This window comes from Anguilla rostrata, chromosome 4, assembly GCF_018555375.3.
Source record: "Anguilla rostrata isolate EN2019 chromosome 4, ASM1855537v3, whole genome shotgun sequence".
In the NCBI taxonomy this organism is placed as follows: Eukaryota; Metazoa; Chordata; class Actinopteri; order Anguilliformes; family Anguillidae; genus Anguilla; species Anguilla rostrata.
This window is the reverse complement of record NC_057936.1, coordinates 30,214,469-30,232,485: the sequence shown is the minus strand read 5'-3', so window position 1 is coordinate 30,232,485 and position 18,017 is coordinate 30,214,469. Positions and strand designations below refer to the sequence as shown.

Below are 18,017 nucleotides of genomic sequence, written 5' to 3'. Positions count from 1 at the left end.
TGAGCACTGCCTTGCTTAACAGTTTCTGTCCTCCCACAGAAGCACTATTGTTTTTATTCACGAGATGCTCAGGAACCTCCAATGTGCCAACAAGAATGCCAAAGGTCTATTAGTTATTTAATGTCATTCAAGGACATTCTTCCATATTAAGTGTGTGGAACATAAGAAATGCGAAGATAGATGTAGGCCTGCTGAGTGCAATAGAGGCTTATAAAGGTGATTGCTTAATTGTTTTTGGCACAACCAGCAATTTGTTTACTGGGTTTTGTTGGAGGGTGGGGGGGGCGGGGAAGCATATTCCAGGAAAATTCTGATTCCTTTCAAGCTCCGTGTCAATATTTGTTTTAAATGATAAGGGAAAATATTGCTAATGCTTCAGGGAGACGGTCTTGTGTCACTTGAATGCTGATATGGATTATTTTGAGGTACATGGCATATCTGACTTTTCAGTTAGAACCCTGATGGTCAAAGAACATCAGTGAGGTTCTGAAAATCAAGGTCAGACAGAATGAAAAGTTAGGTACAGATTGTTGCTCCGAATACGAACCCGTATCCTTGCCATTAAGTTAATAACTCAAGTCTTTCGACCACCTGATGAAATGAGAGTTTTCAGACTGTTCTGTAATACAGCTCAAAGAATGGGCTCTCTGAAAAGAGGTGCCAAGGACCTCTTAAACCATAATATTAATGATCATGTCAGTATAGCCTGTGCTATTGTTAGCATTTCACATTCGCTTGTGACTGTCTTGGACCATTACCGTGAACCGTTCCCTCTCGATCTAGGCCATACACCGTCTGTCCTGTGACCTTGGCTGCTGCTGCAAGAATTTTCGCCGCCAAATCTCGGCCCACACATTTGTGCCTCTCTGGGCTGACGGTCAGCAGCTTTTCGCCTCTGGGCTGGCCCGACGCCCGAGCAGATAGCCGCCCGTCGCCACGGCCCGCTCAGCGGGGGGTCGTGTTTCCTGCTCTGTCCGCGTTGTGACCATGGAAGCCCTCCCAAGCACTCTCTTTTTTTTTTTGTTGGCGTACTTTTCACCAAGGCCTGGCTGGGCAGTTCAGAGCTTGTTGTCTGCTGACGAGGTGGACCCGTTCCCCAATTTGCCTGTGTTTTCGGTCTATCATTAGGACATGGCTTTTAAAGACCATTCCCCTGGAAATTAAATGCCAAAGTGCTGACAAACCAGGTTGTCTTTTTCCTGCCAAACTCAATAAATACTTGATTGGCAATGAGAGTTAGAGAAGACCATGCTCATCTCCAGTATTAATAATAGCATTAGGGAAAGTTATTATAAAGGAGTAAATAGCATCAATTTCCCTCTACAATGAATGAACAATTCTTCTGTGGTGCATATACAATTGTGTTTAATGCAGCTACTATAGTGTGTCTGATATCGAGCCAAAAAACACTGACAGGAATATCTACAAGAGTAATTGTTTTTCTCCTGACCGAATACAGTGTTCTCATCAATATTTCATTATGAGTGCATAAATGTATGGTCTGCTGAAATCTATCAGGTCTTTCCGTGCAGCAATCACAAGCCTTGCAACTAATTTATTTCAGAATTTGCTAGAACAGGGTTTTGCGGGTCTGTTTACTTTTAGCAAGCGCTATTTTAAATAACAAAATGCACCTTTCAGCTCTGACCCGGCAAAGGTCAGCCCAAAAGGGAAACATGACCTTCAGGAGGAAAGCCGCGCGCCGAGCTCAGTTTCTCCGCTGCTATGCGCGCTGCGGATTAAGCACATTGCGCGTGGCCCTCTGCGGCGTCCGCCGACCGCCGCGGTGGCCAGGGAGGCGAGGACTCGCACGGCGGCCCCGCGGATGTCGGGAGCACCGTGGTTGGCGCGGCTCGGGTTCGTGCCGGAAGGCCGACCGGGCCGCTCGGTTAAAGAGCAGACGGGCTGCGGAGGGTGGACTTCCCGGCAGTGCCGCGTGGCTCCTGCACCCCGCCGGCCTCTCCGGCCGTTTTCAGCGCGGCTGCAGGCGCAGGTGTTTCTCCTCGCCGGAATGTCGGAATGTGACATTTAGCGGAGAGCGGTGGAGGATTATGGTCGTGTCGCTGCCGGTGTGTGTACATGTGTGTGTGTTTGTGTGAGCGTTGTGCGTGTGTGCCTGTGTGCCTGTGTGTGTTTTGAGGTTACTTTACTGCTTGTGAGGCTACTCCAGTGTGTGTACACACATGCACATATGCACACACACACACACACACACCTACACACACACACTCACCCAATCACACACACACACACACACACTCACACATGGATGCACACACACACAGACACACATATGCACACACACAGACACACACATGCGCGCACATTCACTCATAATCACTAGCTGTTTGTTTCCCCATTTAACTACTGCCTGTACCCTCCCAGAAGAGAGTCATGGGTGTTGTAACTTGAGCTGTGGACCCAAATAAAAAATAAAAAAACAAGGGTGAGCTGTGTATGAATCCAACATGTACAAAAGTAACATGTATCCTGTTCACCACTCTTAACGTGTCCAAAGGGCCTAGACTGTGAGTACTGGGCACACCTTATTTCCTGTTTCATCATAGCTTTGGTCAAATAACGAGTGACCGTTAGTCTTCATCAGTCAGCGAGGTGTCAGTATTCAGACTAAAAATAGCCTTTGCTGTGGTGATTGACTGGATTCCAAATTTGCCTTTGTAAATTCAAATTATTTGTAACATTCCAAAATGTCAGTAGACATGGCAAGCAGCAGATGCTCCAGAGATGCAGTTTGAAGGTTACACAAATGTTGCGTCAGATCTTTGTACGGATAAGAAAGCATGGATAGAAGAATCTGTTGTCTAAGGAAACACATTAATTAGATTTGGCTTTCTGGTATGCTCCATTGCATTTATGAAAGCTTGTCTTCCCCTGATGACACTGGCTGGTGAAGCCGCTGACATCCAGGCCGACCCACTGAGGAACATGCTGTGTAATGTGAGAGCGCTCTGTGTGGCTTCAGGCCGTTCTGATGAGCTGGCTCTGCTTCACATAAACGTCACGTCCCATTACCTCTCTGATGGACAGATCACCTAAATGTGCTTTTTCATGTAAATACCAGACTGTCATTTAACATTTGAAGGGGGCAAAAATTATATATATATATATATATATAACGTGTGTGTGTGGGTGTATACATAGGCTATAAAAAACAAGAATTAGCAGACAATTTCATGTGGCGCCTGTAACTTAGCCTACTTCAGGGGTAGCCTGAACAAAAAAGTGTTTTACATTTTTACATTTTTTTGCTTGACTTTTGTTTGTAAAAAAACGTTCATAAAAATATTTTGCCAAATGCTCTGTTTGCCAAAAATGTGCTTAATTGAATTTTGGCTTGCGTTACTGCGTCTTTGTTATGGCTGATACTGATTTAGTATAAAGTCTTTGTTATGGCTGATACTGATTGAATATGAAGTCTTTGTTATGGCTGATACTGATTGAGTATAAAGTTGGGGTGTGACTTCTAAATGTTTAATCGATGTTAACAAAAATGTAAAAGGAACATTTCTAAACGATTAAACGCATTTTTAAGCGCCACTAACAATTTGCTCTTCCAATGTCCTGTTCTCACTGATTGCCGTGGGCTCATGGTTAAAAGTATAAGTCCTGATCGACATGTCAAGTGATCGAAAAATGTTCCTTGATCAACTGTCAAGTGATAACTTCGGTGTCAGCTTGAGTGCGTGGCGAAATTAAACTGACACTGCTTTGCTAGGAAGAGAAAAAGTGGTGATGTTCTTATTAGAGGAAAACTTTGACTTCTCTGTTTAATATTCAGAGTGTTTCCTGTTACTACCCATCATACGGTGCTTTTCCTTCCTCTTGGGCTGGAGTATTTGCTTTTAAAATCCGCTCTTTGGCTGCTTTCGCAACGTTGTATTTAAAAGCACCATCGTGGCTCGGGTTTGGCTAGCTCGTCGGTTTAAATTGAAATGCGATAAGTATAGAGAAACATTTCCCCCAACCTTGTCGTTTAAATGTGAAAAAAAACATTTAGCGAGTTTATCCCTAGTGTAAAGGCTTTATATGGCCGACAGTCTGATTGACAATAAAGCCTTTGTTATAGCCGGTACTCAGATGGAGTGTAAAGGCTCTGTTATGGCTGGTTAATTAAGTGTAAGGACTGCGTGTCGACATGAGAATGGCATCGCTCGGGTCACTCCGGGCCAGGTCTGCTTGTTGGACCGAGATCACAGAATGCCTTTCTCCCCTGGTGGGGTAGGATCCACCACGCAGGAATTGGACAAGCCTGGGCCCTGTCACGCGGCGGGAGGGGGGGGGGGCGGGGCGGCTCGACGACGGCGGGGGATGGGCTGGAAAACACCCTCGGCTCTAATGGAATGCGACTTCGTTTTATCTGAACCCCGCGGTGTAGAAAAGGGGGCGTCGTTGCTGTCTGTCTTAACCCGCTGTGCTGCCTTGCGTTCGCAGATTCCTCCGTTTCCATGAACTCGTCTCAGCCTCAGATGAACTCCGTAGCGCGACACCCCTCCGTCATCAGCACTTCAGTCAACCCCTCCCGGCCCCTCCCCTCCCCGATGAGCACAATGGGCTCCCCACTGAACGGGCTGGCCTCGCCCTACTCCGTCATCTCGTCCTCTCTGGGGTCCCCCACCATCTCCATGCCCCCCACGCCGGGAATGAACTTCGGAGCCCTCAGCAGTCCTCTGCAGGTAGGAGCTCGCCCTCCAGGCTGCCGGTGGTGAAGGACGTGTGGTTTCCATTCATCCCTGTGCGTTTTTGCTGCTCTCCCAGCTCTCTCTGCCCGCTTAGATCAGCGCGCGATATCGGGCGCTCTGTGGAACAGCGTTACCCCCTCAGCAAAGCGTAATGAGGAAATGAGGCGCAGATGTGGAATGAGGAGGCTTGTTTACATATATGCAGCTTTCCAAGCGTTTGGAATTCCACCAGTTTGTCTGTGTACCGTTGCTCTGAAAACAAAGCTATTACCCTTCCGTGAACTCCTTACCGAGGGCCTGATTGGCTCCCTCCGGAGCACAGTCCGCTGTGGGCGGAATGTGAGCCTTTAATTGATATCAGAAGCCGCCGTCGACGTGGTGTCAAACGCGCCCCCCCGAGCGAGGAAGAGAGGCGTTTCAGAGACTCCCTGCTGACGAGCAGGGACAGAGAGCACCTATGGGACAATGGCGCTCACCGACTAATGGACCTGTGTCCCGGTCTCTCCGCAGTACCTCACAGCAATGCTTGTAGCATGAAGTACCGCTTTCTATACTGGGTTTCTGTCACTGCCAGGTTTGTGAGCTGCCCTGAGCAACATAAATGCCGAATCTTTGGTATTTATGGTTTGTTTTGTGGATCTCTGCTTTCTAGTAGTCTTTCTTGGTAAATAATAAAAAATGGCGTGGTATTTGTTCGTGGGTGGGCCACTTGTATACGCCACATTGACTCGCTGTGGCCGCACCAGAGAAATGGGATGCTCATTTATTTGCGACAGCGGCCCACTCCCTAGCTTTCGCCCAGAGGGCCCTATTGCTTGAATACAGTCTGACTAAAAGGGAGAGACTTCACTGAGCTTGGCTGTGTAATCTAAAGAACCTCTGCTGAAGTGCTGGCAGATATTATTGTATTGTGAGGGACAGCCACGGTACATTGGAGCACTTTTTAGTTTTAAAAGCACAGAGGCGAATTGTAAGCCCGTAGCAGAGCTTCCTTGAGCTTTCAGCTACAGCTGTCCCATATGGTGTCTTTTCCATAGTGGAATTTTAGCCTAACAGACCACAGGAATGTAAATCAACTATATGAAGTATTCAGCAGAGCATCCATAATGTACAGCTGATGTGCTCGGTATGAGACACGTGGACCGGAGAGTGTCGGTATGTAGGTCACTCGTGTTCAAGGCCACAGCGTACAAACCCCCCCCCCCCCCCTTTTTTCACTGCTGTTCTATGTACTGCAGTGCTCACCTTTTCCAAGCAGGGCTGGAAAAAGACCCAAATATTTCACCCGCCAACCCTGAGATGGAAATGTGGGAGCACAACCCACAGGCATTGTTTTTGGCATGATGCTACTTGAATTCAGCTGCTCATTTCCCTCTTCAACAGGATGCTGGTGTTTTCCTGCGTTCAGAACAAATGTAGATGTTCTATATTTGATAAGATTTTCATAATGAGTCAGGGAGATGGACAGGCTCAAGTCTGTTGCACCTGTGAACTGTGGGCCTCCCTCTTTAATTGAGGGAGGACACGTCTAACAGCCTACAGACATCAGCCGCTACATCCCTATTCTATTGCAGAGTGTGCTATACACCCTGTACTGCAGGGGTTCCCCAACTTTTATCTGATGTGACCCCAAATGAATGTCCACATATTTACACTACCCCAACACCCCGCATACATCTCATGCCCAACAACACCCTCTAGTCATGACTATATTGGTGGTAAACTGTGACCTCTTAAGCGTTATTGCTTTATTAAAGTGGGCTGGTGTGATGTTTGACATGTAGTAGCCTACCACTCACAAATTTTAAAGAGACAAAAAAAAAAATTTTTTCCAAGATTTTCTGTGGAAGCCATCCTCTAATCAGGTGAATCTACATGGGCTCGCGACCCACAGTTTGGGAACCCCTACTTTACTGCTTGGATTTTATTGTAAATCTCACATCTTCTTTTGTTGCTATATACTACATATAGATTCCTGCCTATTTCTTAATATAGATTTAATCTGGACATGGTGATATTGAGACTTTATCCTTCCCCTTAATAATAATTTAAAACCTCAACAATGTGGATTTAACCCCTTAAGTTGCACCAGCCGATATTCGGCTGGGAGTGGGTTTATTTGCATTCATTCTGATCACACGTTATAACATTTGAAAGTGTTAAAACGCATGGTTCTATCTCTATAAACTATTTAATGATGCCAATGTTTTAGTGACAATGGTTCCTTATTTTGCAACATATGAGGAGGCAAAAACAAGCTTGGGGATTCCTCACCTTCTGTGTGTTTAGGAAATCCACAGACAACACAAATCATGGTAAAGGCAGTGTCCTTATCATGGCAAGGGTCCAGTGAGCAAAATCAGCTGTAGTTGTAGTCGCAAAAACTTGCTAACTCGGCAAAACATTGATGGATTGTCCTTTGTTTGCTTAGCAATTCCCCGGAGGAATTTTTGTTGTTGTCCATTTTGCCGTGGCATGCACACCAAAAGTACTGTGTACATACGAATGTTATTATCTCCGATTTGTAGAGATTCTCTGGAACAAGATGAGCCCACCTACATAGTTCTCTGGCCAGTACTGGCCAAGCAGTCCCTCAGTATATCCGATGGGACCCACCATGCTTAAGCAACGACTTGTCATGGACAGTATAACTTCTGCCCAGACACAGCCAGCCAATGGCAAGGTATTATAATGACCACTGAGAAGCATTTTAGCCAATTAAATTATGTTTCTAATAGTTTATAGTTTGCTAGGCTTGCATAAAAGGACACTCATTCAGTGGGTTTACATGATGTTTTAAAAAGTCGATTTATTGTTTTAGTCCGACTGAAATCGTACTGAGTCCATTTTTTCAGAGTCGGAATAACATACCTAGATAATGCCGTTGGGGGTCGATTTACTACGGCATATATACGCTTAAATAGGCCAAACGCCTAGGCGTTCTGCGCATATTCCGTAGGTTAGAGGTTCCACTGCGACAGTTATAATTAACCTGGAAGTTGAACAGCGAGCACACAGTTGAGGAGGTATCATGGCGAAATCACCATAAGCACCAGGGATAGTGTGCATCTCATTTGTACCAAAACTGAAGCGTATAGAACCTACGAAATGTACAGCGCTGTAAAGTTGTCCATTTTTTGTCTTTAATAGTCCAGGCACAGACAAAACCAACTAAAGTCCGCCGTTTGACGAGGGCGCCACTTGCTACTAGCTACCTGTTGTTTTGTTTTGGTTCCACTATTTGACGCAAAAGGTCAACCGGAAGAAAGTCTTCTTCAGACACACCTCGGTCAATAAATCTCTCCGAGTCATGTATATTGGGACAACGACAATCAAGTCCAATTAAATCTCATCTTTGGCCAAATCAAGCTATTAATATATTCAATATCAACTGTGCATGTAAACTCACTGATTGTTTCTCTTGCATAAACAAACCACTACTTTTTCAGTATGCATACTGAGAATGTTATGCTCCGGTAAAAAAGTTCTTGAACATTTATGCCTAAAGGTCGTTGTTTTAAAACAAAAATTTATTTAGCAATGCTTAAGTCTAAACATAAGATTCAGCATTTGGAAGCCTTGGAAGAAATCACTCGCCTGAGTGAATATTTCTGTGGAAGACAGTGAAAATGGTGTCGACTCCACAGCAGAGGGCATGTTAAATGAAGGAATTGTTATATCTCATGTTATATCAGTGTGCATTTAAATAAATTCTGAAAATATTTTATCTTTATCATTATTCAGTAAGATTATAAATGAGCAGTAGGCTTAATTTTGAACAATAAAGGTGGCATGTGAAATATGTTGAAGGGGGTGGGGTATTTCTTCAATCATTGGACCTCAATCAATGGATTTGTAAACTAGATGGCTAATGTGGTTATTTTCTCTAATCTCTCAGACTTGCTGCTGACAGAGGTGGCAAGGGGGGTGGAGGGTTACAGGCAAGAATGTAGAGTATAATGTATAGGCTAGTATTTTACACCTCTAAGGACCCATAATATAATTTGGTTACCAGATGTCCTTTTGGAGTCTCCAAATTGCCTTTTTGGAAATCCACCTAGACATAGCTTAGCAAAACAATGCAGAATACTCATTATTGGTGGTATTGTCATCAAATTTGAACCAGGGTTTGTCCTGCATTGTGGCTCCATTGTGTTTATGAGCCCACCAGCCACAGGCATCTGTATCCACTCAAAACAAATCTTTTAGGTGAGAAAAAACTTCCACTGTGTTTGAGCTTCTTTTACTTTTTTTCAGTAATATGTAGAACAGTTCAGACTCTTGGAAAACAAACTCCCAAGGGTTACCTTTCAAAAGAGATCAGGATTATGCCTGTAGTTAAACGAGTTCAAGAATAGTAACCTATTGTATTTTGTGTATGTTGTTTTCAGGCTTGTTTCAAAAAAGGGGGGCTCTTCAGAAGGAGTTAAAAGTAATGTTGTGAGTAATGTTGATTTAACATCAGCATATCTATAATGTCAATTTACACTAAACTTGTTAATATAGATTTAATCTGTATATATAGATTTTTATCATTTAGATGTAACCAGGGCCTTTCAGAATGTAGATTAACTTGGACATGTTTATAATGTAGATTCAACCCAGATTCTTTTGTTTTTATGTTGATTTAACTTGGATATGCTTATAATGCACATTTAACCCTTTTTATACAGTCTATGATTTAACCTCAACATTTTTAGAAAGTAAATTTAACCTGGGCAATTTATAATGTATAATTAACCTGAAGTAGCTTTTTACAAGTACAGGCTAATCGTGGATGACTTCTTTTACTTCAAAAAGTGTCGAGCCAAGTGCATTTCCTCCAGTTCAGTGGTAAATTGACGTACAAGCATTTTGTCCATAATGAACCTGCTTCCATCTACTGGCCGCAAGCAGAACTACGACCTACTTGAAGATGAACTTACTTAACACCCTCTCGTTTCAACATTCAACATGCATAACACGGGCCGTCACGTGGAGAGTTAACAGTCGCTGACTTGGCAGTTGAATAGGAGTTCATATAACCCGTGACACAGTCGCTTGCGCGTCCTCCAAACGGGGGAACGTCCGCAGCTCGCCGGCTTGTCTGACCGCTGAAGAGGGTGAGGGGGGTTGGGGGGTGACGGGTGAGGGGGGGGGGGTGCGGGGGTGATGGCTGACGGCGGGTGGGTGTGGGGTGAGGGTGAGTAAAAGTGTAAAAGAAGTGGTCTCGATGCTCTGTTCTTCTTCTGTCCAACAGATGAACTCCATGAACAATGTGAGCAGCACGGAGGACATCAAACCTCCCCCTGGGCTGACGGGCCTGGGCAACATGAGCTACCAGTGCACCAGCCCAGGGTCCATGTCCAAGCACCTGTGCGCTATCTGTGGGGACCGCTCCTCAGGTAACAGGGCACTCCTCCTGTCCTCAGCAACTCCGCTGCCTTGTGAAAAGGGCAATAATTCACACACAACTTCCTGTACCTTTAAATGGTCAATGAATTGTCTTTTATGCAGCCTTTGTGCACAACCGCAGACACACGCGCACAATGAGAGACATACATGACCATACACCACTGTTTATTCAAGCGTTTGCTATTTAGGATGGCTGAATAAAACGTAAACGAGTCTCAATGAATTGGTCACATTTGAGTTACTCCACTAGACCGTGAGTCTCTGATTAAGTGTCGGGGGTCGTGAAGTGAAAGCTGCTCTGTTTCCGCGGGCGACCAGGAAAGCACTACGGCGTGTACAGCTGTGAAGGCTGCAAAGGCTTCTTCAAGCGCACCATCAGGAAAGACCTCACTTACACGTGCCGGGACAGCAAGGAGTGCCTGATCGACAAGCGGCAGCGCAACCGCTGCCAGTACTGCCGCTACCAGAAGTGTCTGGCCATGGGCATGAAGAGGGAAGGTGAGCTGGTGGTGGGGAGGGGGGGGCTGAGGGCGCTGATCAACGCCAGGTTTGACGACTCAGCTGGTTAAATCAACAGAATCGCTGTAAACATTGAAATTATTCACTGGAAAAAAGTATCCGAAATTACCTTAGGATGTGCCAAAACAATAGTAATAATCATAATTAGAATAAGAAGTAGTAGTTTGTATTTATAAACACCCCACATTCTATAATTGCTTTGCTGTCCATCCATTCATTATCTATACCCACTTATTCCTGGGTCGCAGGGGGATGCTGGAGCCTATCCCAGCATTTATTGGCCGAGAGGCAGGATTACACCCTGGAGGGACTCACCGGGCACACACACACACCATTTACTCCTCTCCTTTAACGGACATTGCACATTGCTGCTCTACTCTGCCCCCCAGTGGTGGAATGAGCTCTCTACTTCTGTAAGGACAGCCCAGTCACTGCACCAGCGCAATTCTGGCTCAGAAAGAAAACACACCTGTTTACACTGTCTCTTGCTTCAACCAACGCTCACCTTAATTTAGTGTTTACTAGCCTACATTTAGCACTATATCCTCAAACCCTGCTGCACAAATGTGTTTTAATGTATGCAGTCTAAATACAATTTGTGATTAATGAAAGCTTCTTCATTAAGAAAGAACAGGTTCAGTACCTATTTGCTTTTCCATTGTTAGATAGGGTTTAGTTATAAAAGCTCCAGTTCCTCGACTTTATGACACATGCAACTGCCAAACCCATTAAAATTAGTGCAATAAGACAGTCATGGTGGTGCACTAACAAAGTTATAGACTGGTAAGCCTGAGACTGAAGGATCAAATCCCGCCTTGCCCTCAGGCAGATATTTTCATATTTGCCAGGGGCGACATAGCTCAGGAGGTAAGAGCGGTTGTCTGGCAGTCGGAGGGTTACCGGTTCGATCCCCTACCCTGGGCGTGTCGAAGGGTCCCTGAGCAAGACACCTAACCCCTAATTTCTCCCATTGAGCTGATTGGTACCTTACATGGCAGCCTTTCACCGTTAGTGTGTGAGTGTGTGTGTGAATGGGTGAATGAGAGGCATCAATTGTAAAGCGCTTTGGATAAAATCGCTATATAAATGCAGTCCATTTACCAATTACCAAGTCCCACAACCGTTTATTTACATTTTTATTTGTATTTTTATTTTTATTATTACTATATTTAGGCCTATTGTGAATGTCATATATGGTTTTGTTTCTCATATCTGCTGATGAGTTTGCGTTGAGGGCAGTGACCTGTGCGCCCTGTGTTGAGGTGACGTGTTGATGCGGTGTGTGTGTTTTCAGCGGTGCAGGAGGAGAGGCAGAGAGGGAAGGAGCGGAGCGATAGCGAGGTGGAGTCCACCAGCTGCTTTAACGAGGAAATGCCTGTGGACAAGATCCTGGACGCTGAGCTGGCCGTGGAGCCAAAGACCGAGACCTACGTCGACGGCAGCCCTAGCAACTCGGTTAGCGCCTTGCGCGTTGCAGTACCGTCTGATCATTACGACGCTAGAGCTGCAGCTGGGGGTGTGAGGTCAGACGCAGAGCACTCTTAACTGAACACCTGGGTGCTGGAGCTACACTTGGGTGTGTAGCCAGTTGAGACATAGCACAGTATGAGCTGGGTTATTGACCCTACTGAACATTGGTGTGGTCCGAGATGCAACAGCACAGTATTGGCCACGTATTGTCAACATTGCCTAACACCTGAACACTGATACTATAATGTGACACAGCACAGCATACAACATATTGTCAACCTCATTGATACCTTAAAGTGGCTATCCTTAATTTTTTAGTTTTGGTGGATTTGGCAACATCTGTGGTGACCGGTGGTCACAAAGGTTTGTCTTCACACTCCCAAGTACCAGAGTTCCATTCGAAACGAAGCTATTACTTGGAAAATATTGAGTTCTTATTTTTTTTTGGAAGATAATCCAGTGATAGCATATTTTGGAGAAAGAACCCAAGAGACAACCAACAATGTTGTCTGACACGGTAATATTGAGCAACATATCAAACCTGATTTTAAAGATGCTTTTTGCATTTTAGTCGCTTGCTCTTTCATATTTGGCATTCAAGTTCCTGTGCGCGTGTCATTACATTTGAATACTTGGTGGGATTTTCACACCCGACACCTCCAGCGGGAAATAGCATATGGAGGAAAAATTTCAGAATGCAAACACACATTGCATTGATATTGATACAAATATGTCAGCATGACATATCAAATATGGCATTTTTTCATTTGAAAAAATTAAGGAATCCCACTTTAAAGATCTGACAATGTAGCGACTGAACATATATTCTTTTTGGCAAATTAGTCTAGGACTTTTATTCTGAAAAATTTAAACGTTTATTGCTCAAACTGATTTTGTACAATCACACTTACTATTATATCACGTATGGCATTGTTCCCAGGTCGTTGAAGATATACACTGTATAGTACTGCAATCGTCGATTGTGGGAAGCTTTTGAAGTTGCTGTTGGTAACGCTGCTCTCTCTCTCTCTCTCTCTCTCTCTCTCTCTCTCTCCGGCAGACTAACGACCCCGTCACTAACATTTGCCAAGCAGCGGACAAGCAGCTCTTCACCCTGGTGGAGTGGGCAAAGAGGATCCCGCACTTCTCTGAGCTGCCGCTGGACGATCAAGTCATTCTGCTACGGGCAGGTACGCTAGCCCACCGGCCCAGTCAAAGAGCGCTCGCTTCCCATAACGTAGGTCAGCTGAAAAAAGATGTGTGCTTTAATGAAAAACACTGCCCGAAGTCAGTACAATCTCCTTCAACCCACTGCTATCTTCGTCCGTGAAGTGCAAGTTTATAGGGGACTCCAGAAGCGGACAAGATTAGGCTTTTGTGCTATGAAATGTCCAGATGGATTCCACATGAGAAAGTGAAGGAGTATCCCAGTGACCTGAACAGATGAACGGGAGTGTGGTTCTGTTCTCTGTTGTGTGTGACCGAAAAGGGACCGGGTCTGACCGCAGTGTTTGTGGGTGTGTTTCAGGCTGGAACGAGCTGCTCATAGCCTCGTTCTCTCACCGCTCGGTCACGGTGAAAGACGGCATCCTCCTGGCCACCGGCCTGCACGTCCATCGAAGCAGCGCCCACAGTGCGGGGGTGGGCTCCATCTTTGACAGGTCAGCCTGGCCACACCCCCCTGCTAATTCCCTGGGTCATGTGACTTTTTTTTTTACATAAATGTTTATGGTTCCCTTCAATTTGTCACCCCTCCTCCCAATCAAATAACCTATGCACTCACACACATATGCTCACGTAGAAAAATACACATTATAAAGCAATCAAGGCAGTGATTTTAAACACATTTTAAGCATGTGTGGATGTGTGCCATGTGTGGATTTAAAAATGGCATCCCAAATTATGTCTGGAATTAGAATACATGGATGTTCCTCCTGTCAATTTGTAACAAGTATAAAAGTTAGGCAGTAAATAAATTTTCCCTAGGAAAGGAATGTGTGGACCAACAGTCAAATTCCTGCTCTCGCCCTTTAACGTGTGAATAATACTACTAGCTAAAAAATTAAACATATCTGTGGCCAATTTCCCAAGGACAAATTGGGTAGCAGTAATTTTGGTAGATATTCAGTCTTTTGCAGTCTATTGTGGATGTACATTATACACAGAAAATGGTACAAATTCCCCAAACTGATTCAACACTTCAATGTAACAAAACATCACAATTGTGCCACTGAAATTTATCCACTCAGAGGGGAGCTACATGCTCCTGTCTACTCCTGACAGTACATCTCTTGTACGTCTGTTTTGCAAAGCAAATGCCTGAGCTCCAGTGACACTGGTAAATAAAAGGAGAAAGTCCTCACTGTATTGCACCATAATAAGGTCAGGATATCTATTGTGATATGAATATTTTAGTTTGTGTGAACAGAAGGCAGATATCCTGGGCAGTTTTTTTTTATTTTCAAAGTAAAATGATAATAAAGCGCATAGAAGAATGGCCAAACACAGTGAATCTACAGTATTTCGCTGTGGCAGCCTTATATAATCATTTCTGTTAGAAATGCTTTGTGTTACAGTGCAGAATGTGCAGAATGTCCGAAAAATTTTATTATGTCTCTGACATAGCCGGTGGTCCTTCAGTGTATTGAACACGACATGCAAGCGTGTTGAAATGAAGTGCGAGTGTGTTGAAAAGTGTCTTTTGCTTTCTCACCTCTTTAAAATGAAAGAAAATAAATATCAGTTTCAAACGTGGGGCTGGCCATCTAATTCCCATGCTAATTTGGTATGTCCAGCTATTCGCAACCACGTTCACGCACAAAATCTTCTGCTGGTTCCGGAGAGTTGAGTCATGCGCAGTTCCCCTCCTAAACACATGGTGTCACCAGCGCGCTTCTTTTTGCAGTGCAGCCCACAGCCGAGCCCTCACAGGGTGTGTCCCGACACTCGAGAAAGGCTTCCTTCTTCCCCCCCCCGCCGCCTCGTTTCCTCCGTGCCCCAGAAACCGATCTTAGTGTCCTCCCTCCAGTCTCCCAATATTGGAGGAGACGAGCGAAGCGTGCAGAACTGTATGGGCGAAGCGGCTTCAAACTCTTTCCTCCCCTCCTTTCCTCCACGTACTTCCGGGTGGGAGACGAGTGGTAGTGGGGGAGCGGAGGAAAGGAGGCGAGGAATGAAAAGTAAGGGGACGCACTCGAGTGGAGTCGGCGGAATCTCATATGCGACTTCAGCATGCAGCCTGCAGGCGCCCCGCCTGACCAGCAGGGGTCGCTAGTGATGAAACAGGGCTCATCCTTTCACCACAGCGTGACGACTTAAACGAATGCGCCACTGCGTTATAATTATGGATAATCCTTTTTAAAGAGATAAAAGTAAGATATAACGCATACATTCTGTGGTCAAAATTACAGTGCCTGTCATAAAAAGGGATATTTTCTTGTTGATTCCTCTGCAGAGTCCTGACAGAGCTGGTGTCCAAGATGAAAGACATGCAGATGGATAAGACGGAGCTGGGCTGTCTCCGGGCGATTGTCCTCTTTAATCCAGGTCACTTGGTCGTGCCATTTTTGGTATTTATTTGGTGCTCGCAGTCCTGTTGTTGAATGAGTAAGCTAGTGTGTATACAGTTTCTCCCTCTAGTTGCTTCCTAATGACTGCGCTTAACAGCATCTTAATGGGGTAAATATATGTTCTTTGCAGATGCGAAGGGTTTATCGAACCCGTCTGAGGTGGAGGGTTTGAGGGAAAAGGTTTACGCGTCCCTGGAATCTTACACCAAGCAGAAATATCCTGACCAGCCTGGCCGGTGGGTTTCGGACTCTCGTCCCCCGTCATCGTTAAAACCGCTAGCTTTTTTCACTCTTCACTCTAGTAGCTCAGAGTGTCCCTCTGCCTTTGACCAGTGTAATGCCTGACATTAGTTCCATGCCTACTCTGAGTACAGTATCAATGACAGACACTGGTTGCTTTCTTCCTTTTCCCCAGGTTTGCCAAACTCTTGCTCCGCCTGCCAGCCCTCCGCTCTATTGGGCTGAAGTGTCTGGAGCACCTCTTCTTCTTCAAGCTGATTGGAGACACTCCCATCGATACCTTCCTGATGGAAATGCTCGAGGCTCCGCACCAGATCACATGACACAAGCTGGCACCCTTTGTAAATAATCCCAACCCCATGTAATTGATATAAAGATAAAAAATGATTAAGTTGTAAACTACATATTTTGTACCAAGCACAATTATTAATGTGAAAAATTTGTATGGGAGAGGGCAGGCAGGGTGGGGGGTTAAAGGTACACTGTCTAAATGAATTTAATAGAAATGTCAAAGATTCTTTTCTTTCTTTTTGCTGTAAATAGGTCATTCCAAATATTCAATTTAACTGCTACCTTCTGCAAGATAAAATCTAATTTTATTAATTGGTAAATACAGAAACTGTCACCACCTTTGAAAATATACAATAGAATTCTGTCAAAATAAAGTAATTTAAAATGGTTTTTTAGCATCATTTTTCCGCTGCGAATATAAAACAAAATGATAATTATTCAATACCCACACACTTTCATAGTTTCACCACTAGATGGCACTGTTGGGAAAACAAAAAAAATACCAAGATAAAAAATGAGGAATGAGGCAATCCACTATAAGGAAATGTATTTCAAAAACTATAACACCCAAAGTTCCACTACTAGTAATTGTACTAATTACAACCTTTGTAAATCAGAAAAATGACAAGATTATACGGTCTCTTGGTTGCACAGATCGAGAGATCATTCATACTCTAAAAAGTTAACATTATTGAATTATGTTTTAAAAATAAGTTGTAGTTAACGCTAGATAACCCTCATCTACCACAAAAGTTTGTACCTGCATTAAGTAGGCTAAAGATTATTTAAGCGGCACAGTACTGTATGAGTCCCTGTAGATAAGCGTATCCAATGAAGTGTCTGTAACAAGGAATACTTCACAGAAAGTGTATGATTTGATGTCCTTCGTGACAACGGGAATCGTACCAGTAACACCAGATTGGCATCGGTCAATGAGGCTTGCCTAACCTCCCATGGCGAACCTGGTCCCAATTCTCACACACCACGTAAAATTGTCTCACGAGTATTTTCATGTGTGAATCTCAGAAATTGCACCGCATAACCAATGTGTTTAATTTTGGCCAGCTGTAACACTATTCAGCCTGTCCTGCAATTACGCTTACAACAGATGACCTGTGTTTTTTATTTTTATTTTTTTAAAGAAGAGGTCAGATAGTCGTATTGACTATTGTGTAAATAGGGGCCCATGTATTTGTCACAGGTGGTTTCACTCGCTTATTGACACAATTGGCACAAGATATAAACCTAATACTGATCTGTATATATAAGTCGGTGTATGCCATATGAATGTCAGGTGTAGGCCACATATTTTAATCGGGCACGGTAGCTACTTTTAGGTTGCACAGGATTAAATGCTGGCTATGCAACTGTATCCCACATTCTTCTTTATTACACCTCAACGGCTATGTATGTGCTATATTTCTGACGCGTAATACCAGTACCTTCAGATCACTACAGTTAGTGTTCACCTAGGACCTGAAAGATTCGGCTTTATTGCATAGTAGCCGAGACATTCGATATGTTATATTGTATATACACCGATTATTGAAATTTGAGTTAATATAGTCGTCTCCTCCTTGTTTAAATGTCTATTGTCTTTATAACGTATTTCCTTTATAACGTATTTCACAATTTAGTCCTGTAGTAGTTCAATCATCTACTTAAAAATAATAGTATAATATACACAAATTTCAAAATTTGCCATACTCTACTAAAATGTTAGGAGTTGGCAAAAACTATTATCCTTCAGCTGAACTATGAACGTATTAATTGCCAATTTCAGATGAACTTTTTTCTGAAGGCTTCTTAAGGTTTGTTTTAAGGCTTATGACTT

At 44.0% G+C, this 18,017-nt stretch overlaps 1 protein-coding gene across 2 annotated transcripts in view; it reads left to right on the top strand.

Annotated features, from left to right (window-relative positions):
* rxrgb (retinoid X receptor, gamma b) overlaps nucleotides 1-16,571 on the top strand; it is a 29,449-nt gene extending 12,878 nt beyond the window's left edge. The window contains exons 1-10 of one of the 2 annotated variants that reach the window (XM_064332160.1): nucleotides 2,177-2,249; nucleotides 4,474-4,694; nucleotides 9,940-10,084; nucleotides 10,413-10,592; nucleotides 11,908-12,068; nucleotides 13,144-13,273; nucleotides 13,612-13,744; nucleotides 15,538-15,629; nucleotides 15,783-15,888; nucleotides 16,068-16,571. In XM_064332160.1, the coding sequence (XP_064188230.1) occupies nucleotides 2,192-2,249; nucleotides 4,474-4,694; nucleotides 9,940-10,084; nucleotides 10,413-10,592; nucleotides 11,908-12,068; nucleotides 13,144-13,273; nucleotides 13,612-13,744; nucleotides 15,538-15,629; nucleotides 15,783-15,888; nucleotides 16,068-16,215 (1,374 nt within the window). In that variant the 5' untranslated portion in view covers nucleotides 2,177-2,191 and the 3' untranslated portion in view covers nucleotides 16,216-16,571. Of the gene's footprint in view, nucleotides 1-2,176; nucleotides 2,250-4,452; nucleotides 4,695-9,939; nucleotides 10,085-10,412; nucleotides 10,593-11,907; nucleotides 12,069-13,143; nucleotides 13,274-13,611; nucleotides 13,745-15,537; nucleotides 15,630-15,782; nucleotides 15,889-16,067 lie in introns of those variants that run through there. The other variant, XM_064332159.1, reaches the window with a different exon arrangement.
* Nucleotides 16,572-18,017: the final 1,446 nt, after the last annotated feature.